This window comes from Dendrobates tinctorius, unplaced genomic scaffold, assembly GCF_039654945.1.
Source record: "Dendrobates tinctorius isolate UK_male_01 unplaced genomic scaffold, ASM3965494v1 ptg000019l, whole genome shotgun sequence".
NCBI lineage: Eukaryota > Metazoa > Chordata > Amphibia > Anura > Dendrobatidae > Dendrobates > Dendrobates tinctorius.
In genome coordinates, this window is record NW_027361687.1 from 67,037,693 (window position 1) to 67,060,308 (window position 22,616).

Consider the following 22,616-nt stretch of genomic DNA (forward strand, 5'->3'; position numbering starts at 1 on the left):
GTGTCAGGGTCATTATTCTGTACCCCAAGTGTCAGTGTCATTATCCTGTACCCCAAGTGTCAGTGTCATCCTGTTCCCCAAGTGTCAGTGCCATTATCCTGTACCCCAAGTGTCAGTATCATTATCCTGTACCCCAAGTGTCAGTGTCATTATCCTGTACCCCAAGTGTCAGTGTCATTATACTGTACCCCAAGTGTCAGTGTCATTATCATGTACCCCAAGTGTCAGTGTTATTATCCTGTACCCCAAGTGTCAGTGTCATTATCCTGTACCCCAAGTGTCAGTGTCATTATCCTGTACCCCAAGTGTCAGTATCATTATCCTGTACCCCAAGTGTCAGTGTCATTATCCTGTACCCCAAGTGTCAGTATCATTATCCTGTACCCCAAGTGTCAGTGCCATTATCATGTACCCCAAGTGTCAGTGTCATTATCCTGTACCCCAAGTGTCAGTGTCATTATCCTGTACCCCAAGTGTCAGTGTCATTATCCTGTACCCCCAGTGTCAGTGTCATTATCCTGTACCCCAAGTGTCAGTGCCATTATCCTGTACCCCAAGTGTCAGTGCCATTAACCTGTGTGTCTGTGCCATTATCCTGTACCCCAATTGTCAGGGTCATTATCCTATACCTACAGTGTCACTGTCATTATCCTGTACCCCGAGTGTCAGTGTCATTATCTTGTACCCCAAGTATCAGTATCATTATCCTGTACCACAAGTGTCAGTGTCATTATCCTGTACCCCAAGTGTCAGTGTCATTATCTTGTACCCCAAGTATCAGTATCGTTATCCTGTACCCCAAGTGTCAGGGTCATTATCCTGTACCTACAGTGTCAGTGTCTTTATCCTGTTCCCCAAGTGTCAGTGTCATTATCCTGTACCCGAAGTGTCAGTGCCATTAACCTGTACCCCAAGTGTCAGTGCCATTATCCTGTACCCCAAGTGTCATTATCCTTGCCCAAGTGTCAGTATCATTATCCTGTACCCCTAGTGTCAGTGCCATTATCCTGTACCCCAAGTGTCAGTGCCATTGTCCTGTACCCCGTGTGTCAGTGTTATTACCCTGTACCCCAAGTGTCAGGGTCATTATTCTGTACCCCAAGTGTCAGTGTCATTATCCTGTATCCCAAGTGTCAGTGTCATCCTGTTCCCCAAGTGTCAGTGTCATTATTCTGTACCCCAAGTGTCAGTGCCATTATCCTGTACCCCAAGTGTCAGGGTCATTATTCTGTACCCCAAGTGTCAGTGTCATTATCCTGTACCCCAAGTGTCAGTGTCATTATCCTGTACCCCAAGTGTCAGTGTCATTATCCTGTACCCCAAGTGTCAGTATCATTATCCTGTTCCCCAAGTGTCAGTGCCATTATCCTGTACCCCAAGTGTCAGTATCATTATCCTGTACCCCAAGTGTCAGTGTCATTATCCTGTACCCCAAGTGTCAGTGTCATTATACTGTACCCCAAGTGTCAGTGCCATTATCATGTACCCCAAGTGTCAGTGTTATTATCCTGTACCCCAAGTGTCAGTGTCATTATCCTGTATCCCAAGTGTCAGTGTCATCCTGTTCCCCAAGTGTCAGTGCCATTATCCTGTACCCCGTGTGTCAGTGTTATTACCCTGTACCCCAAGTGTCAGTGCCATTATCCTGTACCCCAAGTGTCAGGGTCATTATCCTATTCCCCAAGTGTCATTACCCTGTACCCGAAGTGTCAGTGCCATTATCCTGTACCCCGTGTGTCAGTGTCATTACCCTGTACCCCAAGTGTCAGGGTCATTATTCTGTACCCCAAGTGTCAGTGTCATTATCCTGTATCCCAAGTGTCAGTGTCATCCTGTTCCCCAAGTGTCAGTGCCATTATCCTGTACCCCGTGTGTCAGTGTTATTACCCTGTACCCCAAGTGTCAGGGTCACTACCCTGTACCCCAAGTGTCAGTGTCATTATCCTGTATCCCAAGTGTCAGTGTCATCCTGTTCCCCAAGTGTCAGTGCCATTATCCTGTACCCCGTGTGTCAGTGTTATTACCCTGTACCCCAAGTGTCAGGGTCATTATTCTGTACCCCAAGTGTCAGTGTCATTATCCTGTATCCCAAGTGTCAGTGTCATCCTGTTCCCCAAGTGTCAGTGTCATTATTCTGTACCCCAAGTGTCAGTGCCATTATCCTGTACCCCAAGTGTCAGGGTCATTATTCTGTACCCCAAGTGTCAGTGTCATTATCCTGTACCCCAAGTGTCAGTGTCATCCTGTTCCCCAAGTGTCAGTGCCATTATCCTGTACCCCAAGTGTCAGTATCATTATCCTGTACCCCAAGTGTCAGTGTCATTATCCTGTACCCCAAGTGTCAGTGTCATTATACTGTACCCCAAGTGTCAGTGTCATTATCATGTACCCCAAGTGTCAGTGTTATTATCCTGTACCCCAAGTGTCAGTGTCATTATCCTGTACCCCAAGTGTCAGTGTCATTATCCTGTACCCCAAGTGTCAGTATCATTATCCTGTACCCCAAGTGTCAGTATCATTATCCTGTACCCCAAGTGTCAGTGCCATTATCATGTACCCCAAGTGTCAGTGTCATTATCCTGTACCCCAAGTGTCAGTGTCATTATCCTGTACCCCAAGTGTCAGTGTCATTATCCTGTACCCCCAGTGTCAGTGTCATTATCCTGTACCCCAAGTGTCAGTGCCATTATCCTGTACCCCAAGTGTCAGTGCCATTAACCTGTGTGTCTGTGCCATTATCCTGTACCCCAATTGTCAGGGTCATTATCCTATACCTACAGTGTCACTGTCATTATCCTGTACCCCGAGTGTCAGTGTCATTATCTTGTACCCCAAGTATCAGTATCATTATCCTGTACCACAAGTGTCAGTGTCATTATCCTGTACCCCAAGTGTCAGTGTCATTATCTTGTACCCCAAGTATCAGTATCGTTATCCTGTACCCCAAGTGTCAGGGTCATTATCCTGTACCTACAGTGTCAGTGTCTTTATCCTGTTCCCCAAGTGTCAGTGTCATTATCCTGTACCCGAAGTGTCAGTGCCATTAACCTGTACCCCAAGTGTCAGTGCCATTATCCTGTACCCCAAGTGTCATTATCCTTGCCCAAGTGTCAGTATCATTATCCTGTACCCCTAGTGTCAGTGCCATTATCCTGTACCCCAAGTGTCAGTGCCATTGTCCTGTACCCCGTGTGTCAGTGTTATTACCCTGTACCCCAAGTGTCAGGGTCATTATTCTGTACCCCAAGTGTCAGTGTCATTATCCTGTATCCCAAGTGTCAGTGTCATCCTGTTCCCCAAGTGTCAGTGTCATTATTCTGTACCCCAAGTGTCAGTGCCATTATCCTGTACCCCAAGTGTCAGGGTCATTATTCTGTACCCCAAGTGTCAGTGTCATTATCCTGTACCCCAAGTGTCAGTGTCATCCTGTTCCCCAAGTGTCAGTGCCATTATCCTGTACCCCAAGTGTCAGTATCATTATCCTGTACCCCAAGTGTCAGTGTCATTATCCTGTACCCCAAGTGTCAGTGTCATTATACTGTACCCCAAGTGTCAGTGTCATTATCATGTACCCCAAGTGTCAGTGTCATTATCCTGTACCCCAAGTGTCAGTATCATTATCCTGTACCCCAAGTGTCAGTGTCATTATCCTGTACCCCAAGTGTCAGTATCATTATCCTGTACCCCAAGTGTCAGTGCCATTATCATGTACCCCAAGTGTCAGTGTCATTATCCTGTACCCCAAGTGTCAGTATCATTATCCTGTACCCCAAGTGTCAGTGTCATTATCCTGTACCCCCAGTGTCAGTGTCATTATCCTGTACCCCAAGTGTCAGTGCCATTATCCTGTACCCCAAGTGTCAGTGCCATTAACCTGTGTGTCTGTGCCATTATCCTGTACCCCAATTGTCAGGGTCATTATCCTATACCTACAGTGTCACTGTCATTATCCTGTACCCCGAGTGTCAGTGTCATTATCTTGTACCCCAAGTATCAGTATCATTATCCTGTACCACAAGTGTCAGTGTCATTATCCTGTACCCCAAGTGTCAGTGTCATTATCTTGTACCCCAAGTATCAGTATCGTTATCCTGTACCCCAAGTGTCAGGGTCATTATCCTGTACCTACAGTGTCAGTGTCTTTATCCTGTTCCCCAAGTGTCAGTGTCATTATCCTGTACCCGAAGTGTCAGTGCCATTAACCTGTACCCCAAGTGTCAGTGCCATTATCCTGTACCCCAAGTGTCATTATCCTTGCCCAAGTGTCAGTATCATTATCCTGTACCCCTAGTGTCAGTGCCATTATCCTGTACCCCAAGTGTCAGTGCCATTGTCCTGTACCCCAAGTGTCAGTGCCATTATCCTGTACCCCAAGTGTCAGTGCCATTGTCCTGTACCCCAAGTGTCAGTGCCATTATCCTGTACCACAAGTGTCAGGGTCATTATTCTGTACCCCAAGTGTCAGTGTCATTATCCTGTATCCCAAGTGTCAGTGTCATCCTGTTCCCCAAGTGTCAGTGTCATTATTCTGTACCCCAAGTGTCAGTGCCATTATCCTGTACCCCAAGTGTCAGGGTCATTATTCTGTACCCCAAGTGTCAGTGTCATTATCCTGTACCCCAAGTGTCAGTGTCATCCTGTTCCCCAAGTGTCAGTGTCATTATTCTGTACCCAAGTGTCAGTGCCATTATCCTGTACCCCAAGTGTCAGTGTCATTATCCTGTACCCCGTGCCAGTATCATTATCCTGCACCCCAAGTGTCAGTGTCATTATCCTGTACCCCAAGTGTCAGTGTCATTATCCTGCACCCCAAGTGTCAGTGCCATTATCCTGTACCCCAAGTATCTGTGCCATTATCCTGTACCCCAAGTGTCAGTGTCATTATCCTGTACCCCAAGTGTCAGTGCCATTATCCTGTACCCCAAGTATCTGTGCCATTATCCTGTACCCCAAGTGTCAGTGTCATTATCCTGCACCCCAAGTGTCAGTGTCATTATCCTGTTCCCTAAGTATTAGTGTCTTTATCATTATCCTGTGCCCCAAGTGTCATCGTCCCTTACCCAAGCCAAGTATTATTATCCTGCACTCCCTAAGAATCTGTTTCATTGTCTTCTCCCCAAGGGTCAGTGTCCTACCCTCCTCTTCATTAAGTATAAATTGCTATTTTCATTTTTGTTTTAGGAAAAAGTAAAAAAAATGACGTTTCAACAACGTACGGGCAGGTGAGAAATCTTCAATTATTCAATAATGAAAAATATTTAGCAAAAGATTCCATCTGTGCAGAGGGGATTGGTAGAGATTAGAGTTGAGCGATACCAGCCGATACTTGAAAATATCAGATCGGAATGGATCGGCCGATCTTAAAAAAAAGTATCGGTATCGCCGATTCCGATACCGGGAACCAATGCAAGTCAATGGGGCCAAAATATCGGAATTAAAAAAAACCCTTTTTTTCCTTGTAGGTTAATTCTACATGAAGAAAAGCAACTAAGAATAATGTAGAATATATTGTGGGAGGTGGAGGAGACATTAAAGCCATAGAGGTTTAGCCCAATCAAATGGAATAGCAGGAATTAAACTTTTTTTTTAAAGACGTTAGGAGTTACAAAGATATTAACTATGTTAGCCTCATTTATATTTTGCCAGACATGTATGTCTTCTTCTTCTTTCTTCTTTCTTCTTCTTCTTCCTTTTTTTACCTTCTTCTTCTTATTCCTTTTTTTACATTCTTCTTCTTCTTCTTCCTTTTTTTACATTCTTCTACTTCCTTTTTTTACATTCTTCTTCTTATTCCTTTTTTTACATTCTTCTTCTTCTTCTTCCTTTTTTTAAATTCTTCTACTTCCTTTTTTTACATTCTTCTTCTTCTTCATTTTCTTACATTCTTCATATTCTTCTTATTCAACAATTATTATTCTACATATTCAACTTCTTCATCTTCTTCCTATTCTTCTTCATCATATTCTTGTTTGTGTCAGGCATTCCTGTAGTTGTTATCTAGAAAAGTTAGAAGTTTACACCTTCCGTTCTGCCTGTCACAAACGATTTACAACAGGATTTGTCCGCGTTCAGTTTGGCCTGCAGCAGCAGGCCTTTTCCAGGGGCACCACGAGGAGGAACGGACTCACCCCCATACACTGCTTAGTCTTCTTCTGCTTATAAATAAGATAATATCATTTGCTCAGAGTATTAGTCTTATGCTTAATGTTCTTCTGCTTTGTTTTTTTATGCTTCTTTGTCTTCTCTCTCTTGTTGTTCTGCATCTTGGTGGTTGTCTTCCTGTTCTTTGTCCTCTTGAACCAGCTGACGGTACTGGCACCCGTAGGGGCAGCAGAAGGAACAAGAGCCAATGGCACTACCGAGGACCAGCTGACGGTGCTGGAACCCGGTTACTAAGCAGGAGGTACCTGTGCTACAAAGCACTACCAAGGACCAGCAGACGTTGCCGGAACTCGGATACCGAGATGGAGGCACCTAGGCCAAAGGCTCTGACGAGAACCAGCTGACGGTGCTGGAACCCGGAGGGGTAGCATAAGCTGCAAGAGCAAATGGAAATAGCGAGGACCAGCTGACAGTGCTGGCACCCGGAGGGGCAGCAGAAGGAATAAGAGCCAATGGCACAACCGAGGACCAGCTGACGGTGCTGGAACCCGGTTACTAAGCAGGAGGTACCTGTGCTACAAAGCACTACCAAGGACCAGCAGACGTTGCCGGAACTCGGATACCGAGATGGAGGCACCTAGGCCAAAGGCTCTGACGAGAACCAGCTGACGGTGCTGGAACCCGGAGGGGTAGCATAAGCTGCAAGAGCAAATGGAAATAGCGAGGACCAGCTGACAGTGCTGGCACCCGGAGGGGCAGCAGAAGGAATAAGAGCCAATGGCACAACCGAGGACCAGCTGACGGTGCTGGAACCCGGTTACTAAGCAGGAGGTACCTGTGCTACAAAGCACTACCAAGGACCAGCAGATGTTGCCGGAACTCGAATACCGAGATGGAGGCACCTAGGCCAAAGGCTCTGACGAGAACCAGCTGACGGTGCTGGAACCCGGAGGGGTAGCATAAGCTGCAAGAGCAAATGGAAATAGCGAGGACCAGCTGACAGTGCTGGCACCCGGAGGGGCAGCAGAAGGAATAAGAGCCAATGGCACAACCGAGGACCAGCTGACGGTGCTGGAACCCGGTTACTAAGCAGGAGGTACCTGTGCTACAAAGCACTACCAAGGACCAGCAGACGTTGCCGGAACTCGGATACCGAGATGGAGGCACCTAGGCCAAAGGCTCTGACAAGAACCAGCTGACGGTGCTGGAACCCGGAGGGGTAGCATAAGCTGCAAGAGCAAATGGAAATAGCGAGGACCAGCTGACAGTGCTGGCACCCGGAGGGGCAGCAGAAGGAATAAGAGCCAATGGCACAACCGAGGACCAGCTGACGGTGCTGGAACCCGGTTACTAAGCAGGAGGTACCTGTGCTACAAAGCACTACCAAGGACCAGCAGACGTTGCCGGAACTCGGATACCGAGATGGAGGCACCTAGGCCAAAGGCTCTGACGAGAACCAGCTGACGGTGCTGGAACCCGGAGGGGTAGCAGAAGTTACCCCTGAAAAGAAAAGTTGGCATGCCGCAAGCTGGCCGCAGTTACCGAATCACACAGTCCTACAGGGGGTGCTTGTCCTACTGGCACTACGGAACAAGCCTTTCTTACCAGAACCCGCAGTCCACATAGGAAGCACCTAAACTGCTGGCACCCTAGCCTCGGCTAACCCAACCGCAACACGACATGGCAACTTGGGGTGGCAAACTGACATTGACACTTCCCGGAAACAGCAGGCAGGGCTGGAACCAAGCTGGGCAGGAGGGAGTACCCGTGCCAAAGTCAGTTATGAGCAGCAACTGGCGATGTTGGAGCCCAGGGACAAGCACTTAGCAGGCTGAGGCCTGATGTGCTGTCAGTTGGGAGGCAGCAGGACAGATTGCCATCAAAACAGCAGGGGAACAGCTGACGTTACTGAACCCCACAAACACAGGAGCTAGTGTTTTACTCTGTGAAGACGGCACTTCCGAGCAACAACTGGCTGTGTTGAAGCCCAGGGACAAGCACGGAGCAGGCTGAGGCTGCATTGAAGAAATTTTAAGATCGGTTGTAGACTTCTACTAATTTTAACCAAGCTCCACTTAGGCCTGTGGCTTCACTGATTTTCGTATTTCCCCTGTCCTCCAACCCCGCCAGTTACAGCTCCGAAGTGGCGTCTGCACAATCCACACTTGTTCCTGTGTAACAGGTGTTCAGTCCGGTCAGTTAATCCCCTGATGTGTGTCCGGCAATGTCACCTGCTCTGTCCACATTCCCATAACTAGTTATGGGAATGTGGACAGAGCAGGCGACATTGCCGGACACACATCAGGGGATTAACTGACCGGACTGAACACCTGTAACACAGGAACAAGTGTGGATTGTGCAGACGCCACTTCGGAGCTGTAACTGGCAGGGTTGGAGGACAGGGGAAATACGAGAGACAGTGGAGCCACAGGCCTAATTGGAGCACGGTTAAAAATCAGTAGTGGTACGACTGTGTAGGCAGCAGGAGACTTTGCCATCCACACAGGAGGGGATCAGCTGACGTTACTGAACCCCACTGAGACACGGGAGCAAGTGTCTCTTTCCGTGTGGACGGCACTTCCGAGCTACAACTGGCTGTGTCGAAGCCCAGGAAATAGGAGGGTGTAGGCAGAGGCCTACTGTATTTGGAATGTGGAGACAGCAGGAGAGACTGCCATCCACACAGCAGGGGATCAGCTGACGTTACTGAACCCCACTGAGACACGGGAGCAAGTATCTCTTTCCGTGTGGACGGCACTTCCGAGCTACAACTGGCTGTGTTGAAGCCCAGGAAATAGGAGGGTGTAGGCAGAGGCCTACTGTATTTGGAATGTGGTGACAGCAGGAGAGACTGCCATCCACACAGCAGGGGATCAGCTGACGTTACTGAACCCCACTGAGACACGGGAGCAAGTGTCTCTTTCCGTGTGGACGGCACTTCCGAGCTACAACTGGCTGTGTTGAAGCCCAGGAAATAGGAGGGTGTAGGCAGAGGCCTACTGTATTTGGAATGTGGTGACAGCAGGAGAGACTGCCATCCACACAGCAGGGGATCAGCTGACGTTACTGAACCCCACTGAGATACGGGAGCAAGTGTCTCTTTCCGTGTGGACGGCACTTCCGAGCTACAACTGGCTGTGTCGAAGCCCAGGAAATAGGAGGGTGTAGGCAGAGGCCTACTGTATTTGGAATGTGGAGACAGCAGGAGAGACTGCCATCCACACAGCAGGGGATCAGCTGACGTTACTGAACCCCACTGAGACACGGGAGCAAGTATCTCTTTCCGTGTGGACGGCACTTCCGAGCTACAACTGGCTGTGTTGAAGCCCAGGAAATAGGAGGGTGTAGGCAGAGGCCTACTGTATTTGGAATGTGGTGACAGCAGGAGAGACTGCCATCCACACAGCAGGGGATCAGCTGACGTTACTGAACCCCACTGAGACACGGGAGCAAGTATCTCTTTCCGTGTGGACGGCACTTCCGAGCTACAACTGGCTGTGTTGAAGCCCAGGAAATAGGAGGGTGTAGGCAGAGGCCTACTGTATTTGGAATGTGGTGACAGCAGGAGAGACTGCCATCCACACAGCAGGGGATCAGCTGACGTTACTGAACCCCACTGAGACACGGGAGCAAGTGTCTCTTTCCGTGTGGACGGCACTTCCGAGCTACAACTGGCTGTGTTGAAGCCCAGGAAATAGGAGGGTGTAGGCAGAGGCCTACTGTATTTGGAATGTGGTGACAGCAGGAGAGACTGCCATCCACACAGCAGGGGATCAGCTGACGTTACTGAACCCCACTGAGACACAGGAGCAAGTGTCTCTTTCTGTGTGGACGGCACTTCTGAGCTACAACTGGCTGTGTTGAAGCCCAGGAAATAGGAGGGTGTAGGCAGAGGCCTACTGTATTTGGAATGTGGTGACAGCAGGAGAGACTGCCATCCACACAGCAGGGGATCAGCTGACGTTACTGAACCCCACTGAGACACGGGAGCAAGTGTCTCTTTCCGTGTGGACGGCACTTCTGAGCTACAACTGGCTGTGTTGAAGCCCAGGAAATAGGAGGGTGTAGGCAGAGGCCTACTGTCTTTGGAATGCGGAGACAGCAGGAGAGACTGCCATCTCCACAGCAGGGGAACAGCTGGCAGTGCTGAACCCCACTAACACTTGAACGAATGTGTTTGGCTCTGTGGAGATGACACTTCTGAACACCAACTGACGCTGTTGGAGCCCAGGATCAGGCGTGGAGCAGGCTGGGGCCTACTGGATTTTGGCAGGTGTAGGCAGCAGGAGACTTGCCATCTCCACAGCAGGGGAACAGCTGGCAGTGCTGAACCCCACTAACACTCGAACGAATGTGTTTGGCTCTGTGGAGACGACACTTCTGAACACCAACTGACGCTGTTGGAGCCCAGGATTAGGCGAGGAGCAGGCTGGGGCCTGTTGCTTTTGGCAGGTGAAGGCAGCAGGAGACTTGCCATCTCCACAGCAGGGGAACAGCTGGCAGTTCTGAACCCCACTAACACTCGAACGAATGTGTTTGGCTCTGTGGAGATGACACTTCTGAACACCAACTGATGCTGTTGGAGCCCAGGATCAGGCGTGGAGCAGGCTGGGGCCTACTGGATTTTGGCAGGTGTAGGCAGCAGGAGACTTGCCATCTCCACAGCAGGGGAACAGCTGGCAGTGCTGAACCCCACTAACACTCGAACGAATGTGTTTGGCTCTGTGGAGACGACACTTCTGAACACCAACTGACGCTGTTGGAGCCCAGGATTAGGCGAGGAGCAGGCTGGGGCCTGTTGCTTTTGGCAGGTGAAGGCAGCAGGAGACTTGCCATCTCCACAGCAGGGGAACAGCTGGCAGTTCTGAACCCCACTAACACTCGAACGAATGTGTTTGGCTCTGTGGAGATGACACTTCTGAACACCAACTGACGCTGTTGGAGCCCAAGATCAGGCGTGGAGCAGGCTGGGGCCTTCTGGATTTTGGCAGGTGTAGGCAGCAGGAGACTTGCCATCTCCACAGCAGGGGAACAGCTGGCAGTGCTGAACCCCACTAACACTCGAACGAATGTGTTTGGCTCTGTGGAGACGACACTTCTGAACACCAACTGACGCTGTTGGAGCCAAGGATTAGGCGAGGAGCAGGCTGGGGCCTGTTGCTTTTGGCAGGTGAAGGCAGCAGGAGACTTGCCATCTCCACAGCAGGGGAACAGCTGGCAGTTCTGAACCCCACTAACACTCGAACGAATGTGTTTGGCTCTGTGGAGATGACACTTCTGAACACCAACTGACGCTGTTGGAGCCCAGGATCAGGCCTGGAGCAGGCTGGGGCCTACTGGATTTTGGCAGGTGTAGGCAGCAGGAGACTTGCCATCTCCACAGCAGGGGAACAGCTGGCAGTGCTGAACCCCACTAACACTCGAACGAATGTGTTTGGCTCTGTGGAGACATCACTTCTGAACACCAACTGACGCTGTTGGAGCCCAGGATCAGGCGTGGAGCAGGCTGGGGCCTACTGGATTTTGGCAGGTGTAGGCAGCAGGAGACTTGCCATCTCCACAGCAGGGGAACAGCTGGCAGTGCTGAACCCCTCTAACACTCGAACGAATGTGTTTGGCTCTGTGGAGATGACACTTCTGAACACCAACTGACGCTGTTGGAGCCCAGGATCAGGCGTGGAGCAGGCTGGGGCCTACTGGATTTTGGCAGGTGTAGGCAGCAGGAGACTTGCCATCTCCACAGCAGGGGAACAGCTGGCAGTGCTGAACCCCACTAACACTCGAACGAATGTGTTTGGCTCTGTGGAGACGACACTTCTGAACACCAACTGACGCTGTTGGAGCCCAGGATTAGGCGAGGAGCAGGCTGGGGCCTGTTGCTTTTGGCAGGTGAAGGCAGCAGGAGACTTGCCATCTCCACAGCAGGGGAACAGCTGGCAGTGCTGAACCCCACTAACACTTGAACGAATGTGTTTGGCTCTGTGGAGACGACACTTCTGAACACCAACTGACGCTGTTGGAGCCCAGGATTAGGCGTGGAGCAGGCTGGGGCCTGTTGCTTTTGGCAGGTGTAGGCAGCAGGAGACTTGCCATCTCCACAGCAGGGGAACAGCTGGCAGTTCTGAACCCCACTAACACTCAAACGAATGTGTTTGGCTCTGTGGAGACGACACTTCTGAACACCAACTGACGCTGTTGGAGCCCAGGATTAGGCGTGGAGCAGGCTGGGGCCTACTGGATTTTGGCAGGTGAAGGCAGCAGGAGACTTGCCATCTCCACAGCAGGGGAACAGCTGGTAGTGCTGAACCCCACTAACACTCGAACGAATGTGTTTGGCTCTGTGGAGACATCACTTCTGAACACCAACTGACGCTGTTGGAGCCCAGGATCAGGCGTGGAGCAGGCTGGGGCCTACTGGATTTTGGCAGGTGTAGGCAGCAGGAGACTTGCCATCTCCACAGCAGGGGAACAGCTGGCAGTGCTGAACCCCTCTAACACTCGAACGAATGTGTTTGGCTCTGTGGAGATGACACTTCTGAACACCAACTGACGCTGTTGGAGCCCAGGATCAGGCGTGGAGCAGGCTGGGGCCTACTGGATTTTGGCAGGTGTAGGCAGCAGGAGACTTGCCATCTCCACAGCAGGGGAACAGCTGGCAGTGCTGAACCCCACTAACACTCGAACGAATGTGTTTGGCTCTGTGGAGACGACACTTCTGAACACCAACTGACGCTGTTGGAGCCCAGGATTAGGCGAGGAGCAGGCTGGGGCCTGTTGCTTTTGGCAGGTGAAGGCAGCAGGAGACTTGCCATCTCCACAGCAGGGGAACAGCTGGCAGTGCTGAACCCCACTAACACTTGAACGAATGTGTTTGGCTCTGTGGAGACGACACTTCTGAACACCAACTGACGCTGTTGGAGCCCAGGATTAGGCGAGGAGCAGGCTGGGGCCTGTTGCTTTTGGCAGGTGAAGGCAGCAGGAGACTTGCCATCTCCACAGCAGGGGAACAGCTGGCAGTGCTGAACCCCACTAACACTCAAACGAATGTGTTTGGCTCTGTGGAGACGACACTTCTGAACACCAACTGACGCTGTTGGAGCCCAGGATTAGGCGTGGAGCAGGCTGGGGCCTACTGGATTTTGGCAGGTGAAGGCAGCAGGAGACTTGCCATCTCCACAGCAGGGGAACAGCTGGTAGTGCTGAACCCCACTAACACTTGAATGAATGTGTTTGGCTCTGTGGAGACGACACTTCTGAACACCAACTGACACTGTTGGAGCCCAGGATTACGCATGCCGCATGCAGAGGCCAATGGGCAGCGGTTTTTATGGAGGTTGTTGACTACTATTGATTATAACCATGCTCCACTTAGGCCTCTGGCTCCACTGTCTCTACTATTTACCCTGGCCTCCAACCCCGCCAGCTACATCTCTGAAGTGGCGTCAGCACAATCTACACTTGTTCCTGTGTTACTGGTGCTCAGTCCCGTCAGTTGATCCCCTGATGTTTGTCCGGCAAGTTCGCCAGCTCTGTCCTCATTCCCACTACTGGTTATGGGAATGTGGACAGAGCAGGAGACCTTGCCGGACACACATCAGGGGATAAACTGATGGGACTGAGCCACAGGAACACAGGAACAAGTGTAGATTGTGCTGACGCCACTTCAGAGATGTAGATGGCGGGGTTGGAGGTCAGGGGAAATAGTAGAGACAGTGGAGCCAGAGACCTAAGTTGGGCACGGTTAAAAATCAGTAGTGGTTTGAATGTTGATGGAGCTGGTGACTTTGCCGTCCACACAGCAGGGGATCAGCTGGCGTTACTGAACCCCACTAACACAGGAGCTAGTGTGTTTCTCTGTGCAGATGACACATCTGAGCGACAACTGGCTGTGTTGAAGCACAGGGATTATAGTTCAGGTGGTAGAAAAATGAACACACCAGCAGACCTGGATACAGTTGCCAACCACTAATTTAGTGTGTAAGAGGAATGGCAAAGTCTTTGGAGATCCAGGCCTTGTTCATTTTCAGAAAAGTCAGCCGGTCAACAGTATCGGAAGATAGTCGCGTGCGACGGTCTGTTAGTACACCACCTGCGGCACTAAAGACACGTTCCGATAATACACTGGCAGCAGGGCAAGCCAGCACCTCCAATGCATACTGGCTAAGCTCTGGCCAGGTATCCAGCTTAAAGACCCAAAACTTGAAGGGGGAAGAGCCATCTGGGAGTACAGTGACAGGGCAAGACATGTAGTCTGACACCATCTGACGGAAGCGTTGCCTCCTGCTGACTCGAGGCGTTGCTGATGGTGTAGACAATTGCGGTGGACACACAAAACTTTGCCACATTTGGGCCATAGTGGTCTTGCCTTGTGCTGCGGCGCTGCCTCTGCTCCCTCTTTGTGCAGAGTTTCCTCCACTGCCTCGACGCACAGAGCTGCTTTGTAAAGCACTAGCAACAATGCTGTCGGGTGGAATGGAAAACATTATGGACTGCACCAGTGACTCTTCGTATTCCCGCAGTTTACGCTCCCGGTTCAATGTTGGTATGAGCCTTTGTACGCTGTTCCGGTAGCGAGGATCTAGGAGGGTGTACACCCAATAATCAGCCGAGACGAGAATGTGGGCGATGCGGCGGTCGTTTCTCAGGCACTGCAGCATGAAATCAACCATGTGCTGCAGACTCCCAACTGCCAAAGAACCGCTGTCCCCTGTTTGAGGCGTGACCTCGGCCTGCTCTGCATCACCCCACCCTCGCTGTACATACTGAGTAGAGGTTTGTGTACCTCCCTCCTCTGGAGAGATGTCTTCCTCCTCCATCGACTCCTCCTCATCCTCCTCACAAAGTGTCCCCTGCCTAGGCCTTTGTGAGGAAACACGTAGCGCAGACTGTCCAGAAGCAGATGGCATTTGGGACTCCTCATCCTCCACCTCTTCCGAAACCTCATCCCTTAGTGCTTGCAGTGTTTGATGAAGCAGGCAGATAAGGGGGACAGTCATGCTGACTAGTGCATCATCTGCACTCTCCATCTGCGTGGATTCATCGAAGGCACGCAAAACGAGGCAGATGTCCTTCATAGAGGCCCACTCAATGGTGCTGAAGTGTGAACGGCGCACAGTGCGACTTGTTTGCGCCTGATGCAGCTGGTACTCCATGACTGCTGCCTGCTGCTCACACAACCGCTCCAACATATGTAACGTTGAATTCCACCGGGTGGGTAGGTCACATATGATGCGATGTTCCGGAAGGCCAAATCGTCGCTGCAGAGCAGCGAGGCACGATCTTACCGTGCTGGAACGCCGCAAGTGAGCGCACTCTATGCGGACCTTGTGCAACAGTGCATCAAGATCCAGATAGTCCCTCAGAAAGCTCTGCACGACCAAGTTAAGCACATGTGGGATGTGTGTGAGGTTGCCTAGGCCAAGAGCTGCCACCAGATTTCGGCCATTGACACACACTACCAAGCCCGGCTGGAGATTCGCTGTCCCAAACCACACATCGCTCTCCAGCTTGATAGCATTCCAGAGCTCCTGCGCTGTGTGGCTTCGATTCCCCAAAGAAATTAATTTGAGTACAGCCTGTTGACGTTTGGCCACGGCTGTGCTCATATCGGTCGTAACAGGCTCCTGCTCTGCTGTTTCTGAGGAACTTGAGTAGGAGGAGGAGTCTATGTGTACAGACTGGAGTCCTGCAATCCGTGGCGTTGGAAGAACACGTACAGCGCCACTCTCCAGATCTGTACCCGGCTCCACAACATTGACCCAGTGGGCAGTGAGGGAAAGGTATCGTCCCTGTCCATGGTTACTGGTCCACGCATCGGTGGTCAGGTGGACCTTGCTATTAACGGCGTTTAGTAGCGCATGTTTTATTTTGCCCTCAACATGTTTCTGCGGGGCAGGGACGGCTCGCCTGCTGAAATAAAAGCGGCTGGGCACGTTGTATTGGGGGACTGCCAATGCCATTAAGTCCCGGAAGGTGTCAGTGTCCACCAGCCTGAATGACAGCATTTCAACTGCCAGAAGTTTGGCAATGCCAGCATTCAGAGACTGTGCTCGGGGATGGTTTGCCGAGTAAGGGCGCCTTTTATCCCATGCCTGTGCTACCGATGGCTGTGATGGATGGGAACGTGCTGCTATGGGTGGAATCTGACAGGGTCTCCGGACAACAGTGGCAGAGGTTCTTCCTTGGCGATCCTGTGAGGAAGCCGAACTAGCAGTGTGTGAGCTGGAGGAAGAGGCCCCAACACGAACTGAAGAGGTGGTAGGTGGTGCTGTACGTTGGCCTACGTCTTCAGGGTGTCTCTGCAACTCCAACTCGTGCTTGGTGCGCACATGTTTCCACATATTTGTGGTATTGAGGTTGCTGACATTTCTCCCTCTTTTGACTATCTGATGACACAGCTTGCATTTGACAAAGCAAATGTCATCTGCAACTGTGTCAAAAAAGGACCACGCACTGCAAGTCTTGGGAGCGCCCGTTTTGCCTTTGGAATGAGGAATGCTCCTAACGGGTGCCGAAGTGGAGGGTACAGGCAACCAAGTCTTCCCCCTCCCTCTGCCTCCTGTTTTGGCCGGTAGGGGAATCTCTTCCTCCGAGCTGCTCCCACCACCTTCCTGTTCCTCACGCCATGATGGGTCAAGGACCTCATCATCTTCCCTCCCCTCTTCAAACAGCTGCTTCTCCGGGGATGTCTCGCCAGCACCGTACGCACCAGAAAGTGGCAACTGAGTCTCGTCATCATCTGATGCGTACTGAGGTGTGCTGACCATAGGCACTGGCCCACTCGCCTCTTCAGATTCAGAGGGACAAAGAAGTTGCGCATCACTGCATACTCCCTCTTCTTCACATTCAGGAATGCTGCTTGGCTGGCCCCCTCTTTCCAAGCCAACAGATTCCGAGAACAGAAGTAGAGACTGTGATGGCTCCTGTCCATGTCTCTCTGACTGCCTGGGCACTTTGGCAGGTGGTGAAGAGACAGATGGCTGCTCTTCGGTGCTCTGGTCCTGAGAGGCTGTGGAAGTAATTGAAGTCGATGCGTTAGCTGCCATCCATCCGACAACGGCTTCAATTTGTTCCTCCCGCAGCAGTGGGGTACGTTGAGGTCCTACAAAGCTGCGCATAAAGGACTGTTGCCTGCTAAAACTGGGGGATGCTGATCCACTGGTGCCTGCAGCAGGCCCAGAATCCCCACGTCCTCTACCTGCAGAATCCCCACGTCCTCTCCCTGCAGAATCCCCACGTCCTCTCCCTGCTGAAACTCCATGCCCACGCCCACGCCCACTAATTTTATGAAGTGTGTGTGTGTGGACTACACTTTAATAGGAGCTGATGTGGCCTACACAAGTTCCAAATGTAGTGTTTGGTGAACTTTTTTTGTGGTTTCTTTGTTGGAAACAAACTCAAAGTATGTGAACAAAGAATTGAAACTGATAGTATCACCAACTTTTTGGAGCTATTACAATGCAGGCAGGTAACCTACAATGCAAAAGATGAGGCTCCAAAAAAATTGGGTAATACTAATCTGGCTGCGCCGGCAGGGCACAAGCCAGAAAAAAAGGCTCCTCTATCTACTCCTATATAGTGTTTGCAACCAACCAATGTTGATGGATATGGATGGATGCACACTAATAGGAGAAGAAAAAATGAGCTGCACTCAAAGACAAATACGTGTGAGGCAGTGACGCACGTTGAGCATCCTACAACCAGACGTAGCTGCAGGACACTCTACTCTGCGTGAGCTGCACTCACACACAGTCAGAGACCTCTCAGACAGCCGTGAACAGTGCAGCTTATTGGGCACTGGCACTGACAGGCTGCAGAAAGGCTCCGCTGTGTACTCCTATATAGTGTTTGCAACCACCGTAGATGGAGACGGATGGATGCACACTAATAGAAGAAAAAATGAGCTGCAATAAAAGAAAAATGTGTGAGGCAGTGACACGCTGAGTGTCCTACAACCAGACGTAGCTGCAGGACACACTACTCAGCGTGAGCTGCACTCACACACAGTCAGAGACCTCTCAGACAGCCGTGAACAGTGCAGCAAAGTGGACACTAGCACTGAAAGGCTGCAGAAAGGCTCCGCTGTCTACTACTAGTGTTTGCAACCAACGTATATGGATACGGATGGAAGCACACTAGATTGAAATTATGTAAAAAATGCAGCTCAAAAATTAAAAGATGTATGAGGCAGCAGTGATCACACTGGGTGGCCTACAGCCTGACGTGGCTGCAGGACCCACTCCACAGCGTGAGCTGCACTCACACAGCCCTTGCAGACAGCTGTGAACACTGCTGCTAGGGCAAAGAAGGCTACAGTGGTGGTTTATGTAGCCTGGGTAAAGCACTAGATGTTTGGTGGAATCGCTATTTCTAACTGTCCCTCACAGTCTTCTACAGCAGCCTGTCCCTAACTGAAATCACAGCAGAGTGAACCAGAAATGGCGGCTGCGGTGGCTTTTATAGTGCATCATGACATCATTTCGGCAGCCAATCACAGCCATGCCAATAGTTAACATGCCTACATGCCTAACAGGATGTGCCCACACTTCGGAGGATTCCCATTGGCTTAATCAAAGCAAGAAGGCTCATAGCATGATGGGAACTTCCGATTCCGATTCCGGAATCCGATATGACAAAAGTATCGGAAGTCAGTATCGGAATTCCGATACCGCTAATATCGGCCTATACCAGATACTTGCGGTATCGGAATGCTCAACACTAGTAGAGATGAGTGAATTTGTTCGGAATTTGTCCCCGAATCTGAATTTGCCGTATTCTAACACTATTCGTGCCGAATGTTTGTCTTATGATCGGTTCTGAACATATTCGGTAATTTCTACTCCCATTGACTCTAATGACGTTCGGCTGTGTTCGACAAATATTGCAAAAACAATTTTCGATGTTGATCCAAATCCGAACAAATTTTCTCATATCTAGTAATTGGTAGATATCGGATACTAGGATATTGTGATATTTATAATGTCTTACAGTATAAACTGAATGCAGATGATCTGCTAGGAATTTGTGCAGCTGTTAGTCTAGTATTGGATTTATTCTGCTGTAGATAATGGGGTCTTGAGTATAATGCCCTGATGAAACTGAAGACTTCTTACCTGGTTTATAATTCTTCTCTTTCCTAAATGAAAGTTAGCGGATTTCCCATTTTTCCATATATTTCTGAATTAATTTTAAAGGTGGGAGAGATTCCATTACAAGAGGAAAATCTTTATCATGAGCGTCAAAAAGAGCAACAATCCCTAACTGTATATAGTGAGGTCCAGCATGCCAAGGTATGTTCTCATCCGGTGTCACAAAGCGTTCTGATTCTTTCACGCAATGTTTTCCCAGCAGGCGAAATATCTTTTCACTCAAAGACAGAAAAGTATCTTGAACCTCAATAGGGGATGACTCTGTAAGTCAATGTCTGATCCCTTAAATAACGTATATATATAAAATCCTTAATTTTATCTTTTAGTTTGATATATTTTTGTTTTCTGTCAAAATTAAATCTCAAAAAATAAAAATAAGATAAAAACTGCAATGTTTCACTGAAAAATGCCATTCAAGATTAGGTTAAAACTATGTATTCCTATAAGAACATCCAATACTGTATCTGGCTGTTAGACAACTGGCTGCAGCAGGAGCCTCCCAGCTCATGCTCCACTTTATGCAATCCTTAGGCCGTGATTACACATGCGAGAAACACAGCCGGGTCTCGCATGTTAACACCCGGCAATGCTGCCGGCACTCAGGAGCAGAGTGTGCGACTGCATAGCAATACAAGTAGCCGCAGGCTCCTCTCCCGAGTGCCGATGGCAGTGCCGGGTATTAACATGCGAGACCCGGCTGTGTTTCTCGCATGTGTGATCCCGACCTTAGTCTCATCATTTTGTTTGATCTTTTTTCTTAGTTTTCCAGAATTATTAAAACGCAAAAATAGCTTACAGAAAATTGGATCAAATAAAGAATTTATAAAAAAAAAAATTTAATGTAAAAATCCCATACTCCTCAGCAGAAGGTCAGGCGAAAACAACTATTCCCAACTGAACAACCTGGAAGTTATGTATCTGACTGTATAACAACTGACTATAGCATGAGCTTTCCCCTTATGCAATTACTTATTTTCTCCTTAGCTTGATCTTTTATTTTTTTCTTGGTTCTAATTACAACTCAAGAATATATCTGTGAAAATAGAATCAAGATGATAATTTTTCATGTAAAAATGGCATACTCCCAAAGACTTGATCAGGTGAAAGCACCTGTTCACAATGCAACAGCTTAGTAGTACAGTATCTGGCTGTATGACAACTGGCAGCAGGAACCTCATATTCTTCCTCCTTATGCACTTCCTTAATCTTATCATTTTGTTCAGGTTTTTGGGTGTCTTTCTTGTAGTGATTAAAACTGAAAAATAAATCACTGACAATATTATCAAAATTATAACATTTCACGAAAAAAGCTATACTCACCCATAATAAATCAGGTTATAACAGTTGCTTGCAGTTGATCAACCAATTAGCACTATATCTGGCTGTATGACAACTGGCTTCAGCAGGAGCCTCTCCCCTTCTTTGCAATTCTTTGTTTTCATCCTTTTGTTTGATATTTTTAATTTTCTGTGGCAACTAAAGCTCAAAAATGAATAACTTAAAACAGTATCAAAGTTAAGTTTCATGGAAAAATGCCACACTCCCCAACACAAGAGTAGGTAAAAACACCTGTTCCCAACAAGTCAGAGAGAAAAATATCTGGCTGTAAGAAAACTCTCTACAGCAGGAAACTCCTTATTGTGCTCCTTATGCAATTCCTTAATCACATCACTTTATTCAGGTTTTTGGGGAGTATTTAAAACTGAAAAAAAAACACTAAAAATGGGATCAAAATTACTTTTCATGTAAGAAAGCCATACTCACCCATACAAGATCAGATGCTTCCAACAGAGCCACTTGTTATCACACTATCTGGCCGTATGACAACTGGCTGCAGCAAAGGGCTCCACCTTATGTAATTCTTTAATTTCATATTTCTGTTTGATCTTCTTTAGTGTTCTGTATTAATTAAAACTAAGAAATAAATGAGTGAAAATAGGATCAAAATGATGTTTCATTGAAAATGCCATGTAATATCAGGTTTTCTTATTCTCATCCTTTTGTTTAATCCTTTTGGGTTTCTGTGGTAATTAAAGTTATAAAGTAAAACACTGAAAACACTATCAAAATTAAAATGTTATGGAAAAAATACCACAAATCAGTCATTCAAAATCAGGTTAACACATCTCCTCCCAACAAAGCAACCTATCAGTAATGCATCTAGCCATAAGGCCGGGGTCACACTAACCGACGAGAAATACGGTCCGTACTTTCCACACTTAATACGGAGAAATGTCCCCTAAACAGTGCTCCGTATGTCATCCGTAATCAAGGTGTGGTCGCGTATTTTGCGCATGTAAGCATCCGTATGTAATCCGTAAGCAATCCGTATGGCGAGATTTTCTCGCCGCCTTGCAAAATGGACATATAATGGAGCCCTAGGACAGAGTTTCTAACAGAAACGAAATAATAGATATAGACACATAGAATGCATATATATAGCCTTGATATGTGGGCTGAATAAAACTCACCTACTACTTTGAAAAAAGTTACTATTGAGTGCTGCCTTTTTTTGGAATAAATATTGAAATTGTGGCTGAAAATAGGACTTTCTGCCAGGGGCCATGCACCCAAAGCTAAGTACTGTGCTGTTCCCTTTTATATATATATATATATATATATATACACACACGTGTCATTGATACACATATACATATATTCACATTTCATAGATTTCTACATAGTAGAATAGCCGTTAATTCAATTGCCGGCTTCTGTAAAATCAATCCAAAACCCGACATGAAGTGACACATGGTTTACATACAGTCAACCATTTCATTTCATGTATTTTTTATATGTCCCTGACTAATAATTAGATTAGGGTTTGTGTGTAAAATTTGGGATGTCTAGGTGTTAAATTAAGGGGTTTATTCGTTGGAAAAAAATTTGAGGGCTCCCGCGACAAAATCGCATCCAGAGAGGTAAAACAGGTGAGTGAGGGTAGATTTTAATAGTCATGAGAGAAACCATTGTTTTTGGCCCCCCCCGGCTACAAAAATCTGCCCCCAGACACCCCAGAAAAGGCGCATCTATAAGATGTGCCTTTTCTGGCACTTATCCTCTCTATTACCATTGCCCTCCTTGCAGTAGCTAATGGGTTAATATTAATGGATTAATATCACCTTGCAATTGGAAGGTGATATTAAGCCTATTAATAATGGAGAGGTGTCAATTAGACACTTATCCATTATTAACCCTAGACTATTAAACGGTTAAAAAACACACACAGACATTAATTAAAAATTATTTTAATGAAATAAAGCCACCTAGTTTTTGACAAGATTTATTGCTCTGGAAATCCATAAATAAACCATGGATCTGTAACAAAAAGAAAACAAAAAAACAACAATATCCTGACCTCTCCGC

The 22,616-nt window shown here is 48.3% G+C and overlaps 1 protein-coding gene across 1 annotated transcript in view; it reads left to right on the forward strand.

Annotated features, from left to right (window-relative positions):
• Nucleotides 1-22,616, forward strand: part of LOC141083026 (SLAM family member 5-like) — a 151,887-nt gene that overhangs the window by 81,663 nt on the left and 47,608 nt on the right. Inside the window, exons 5-6 of the mRNA XM_073567171.1 lie at nucleotides 5,182-5,222; nucleotides 19,296-19,391. Coding sequence (XP_073423272.1) covers nucleotides 5,182-5,222; nucleotides 19,296-19,391 — 137 coding nt within the window. The remainder of the gene's footprint in view (nucleotides 1-5,181; nucleotides 5,223-19,295; nucleotides 19,392-22,616) is intronic.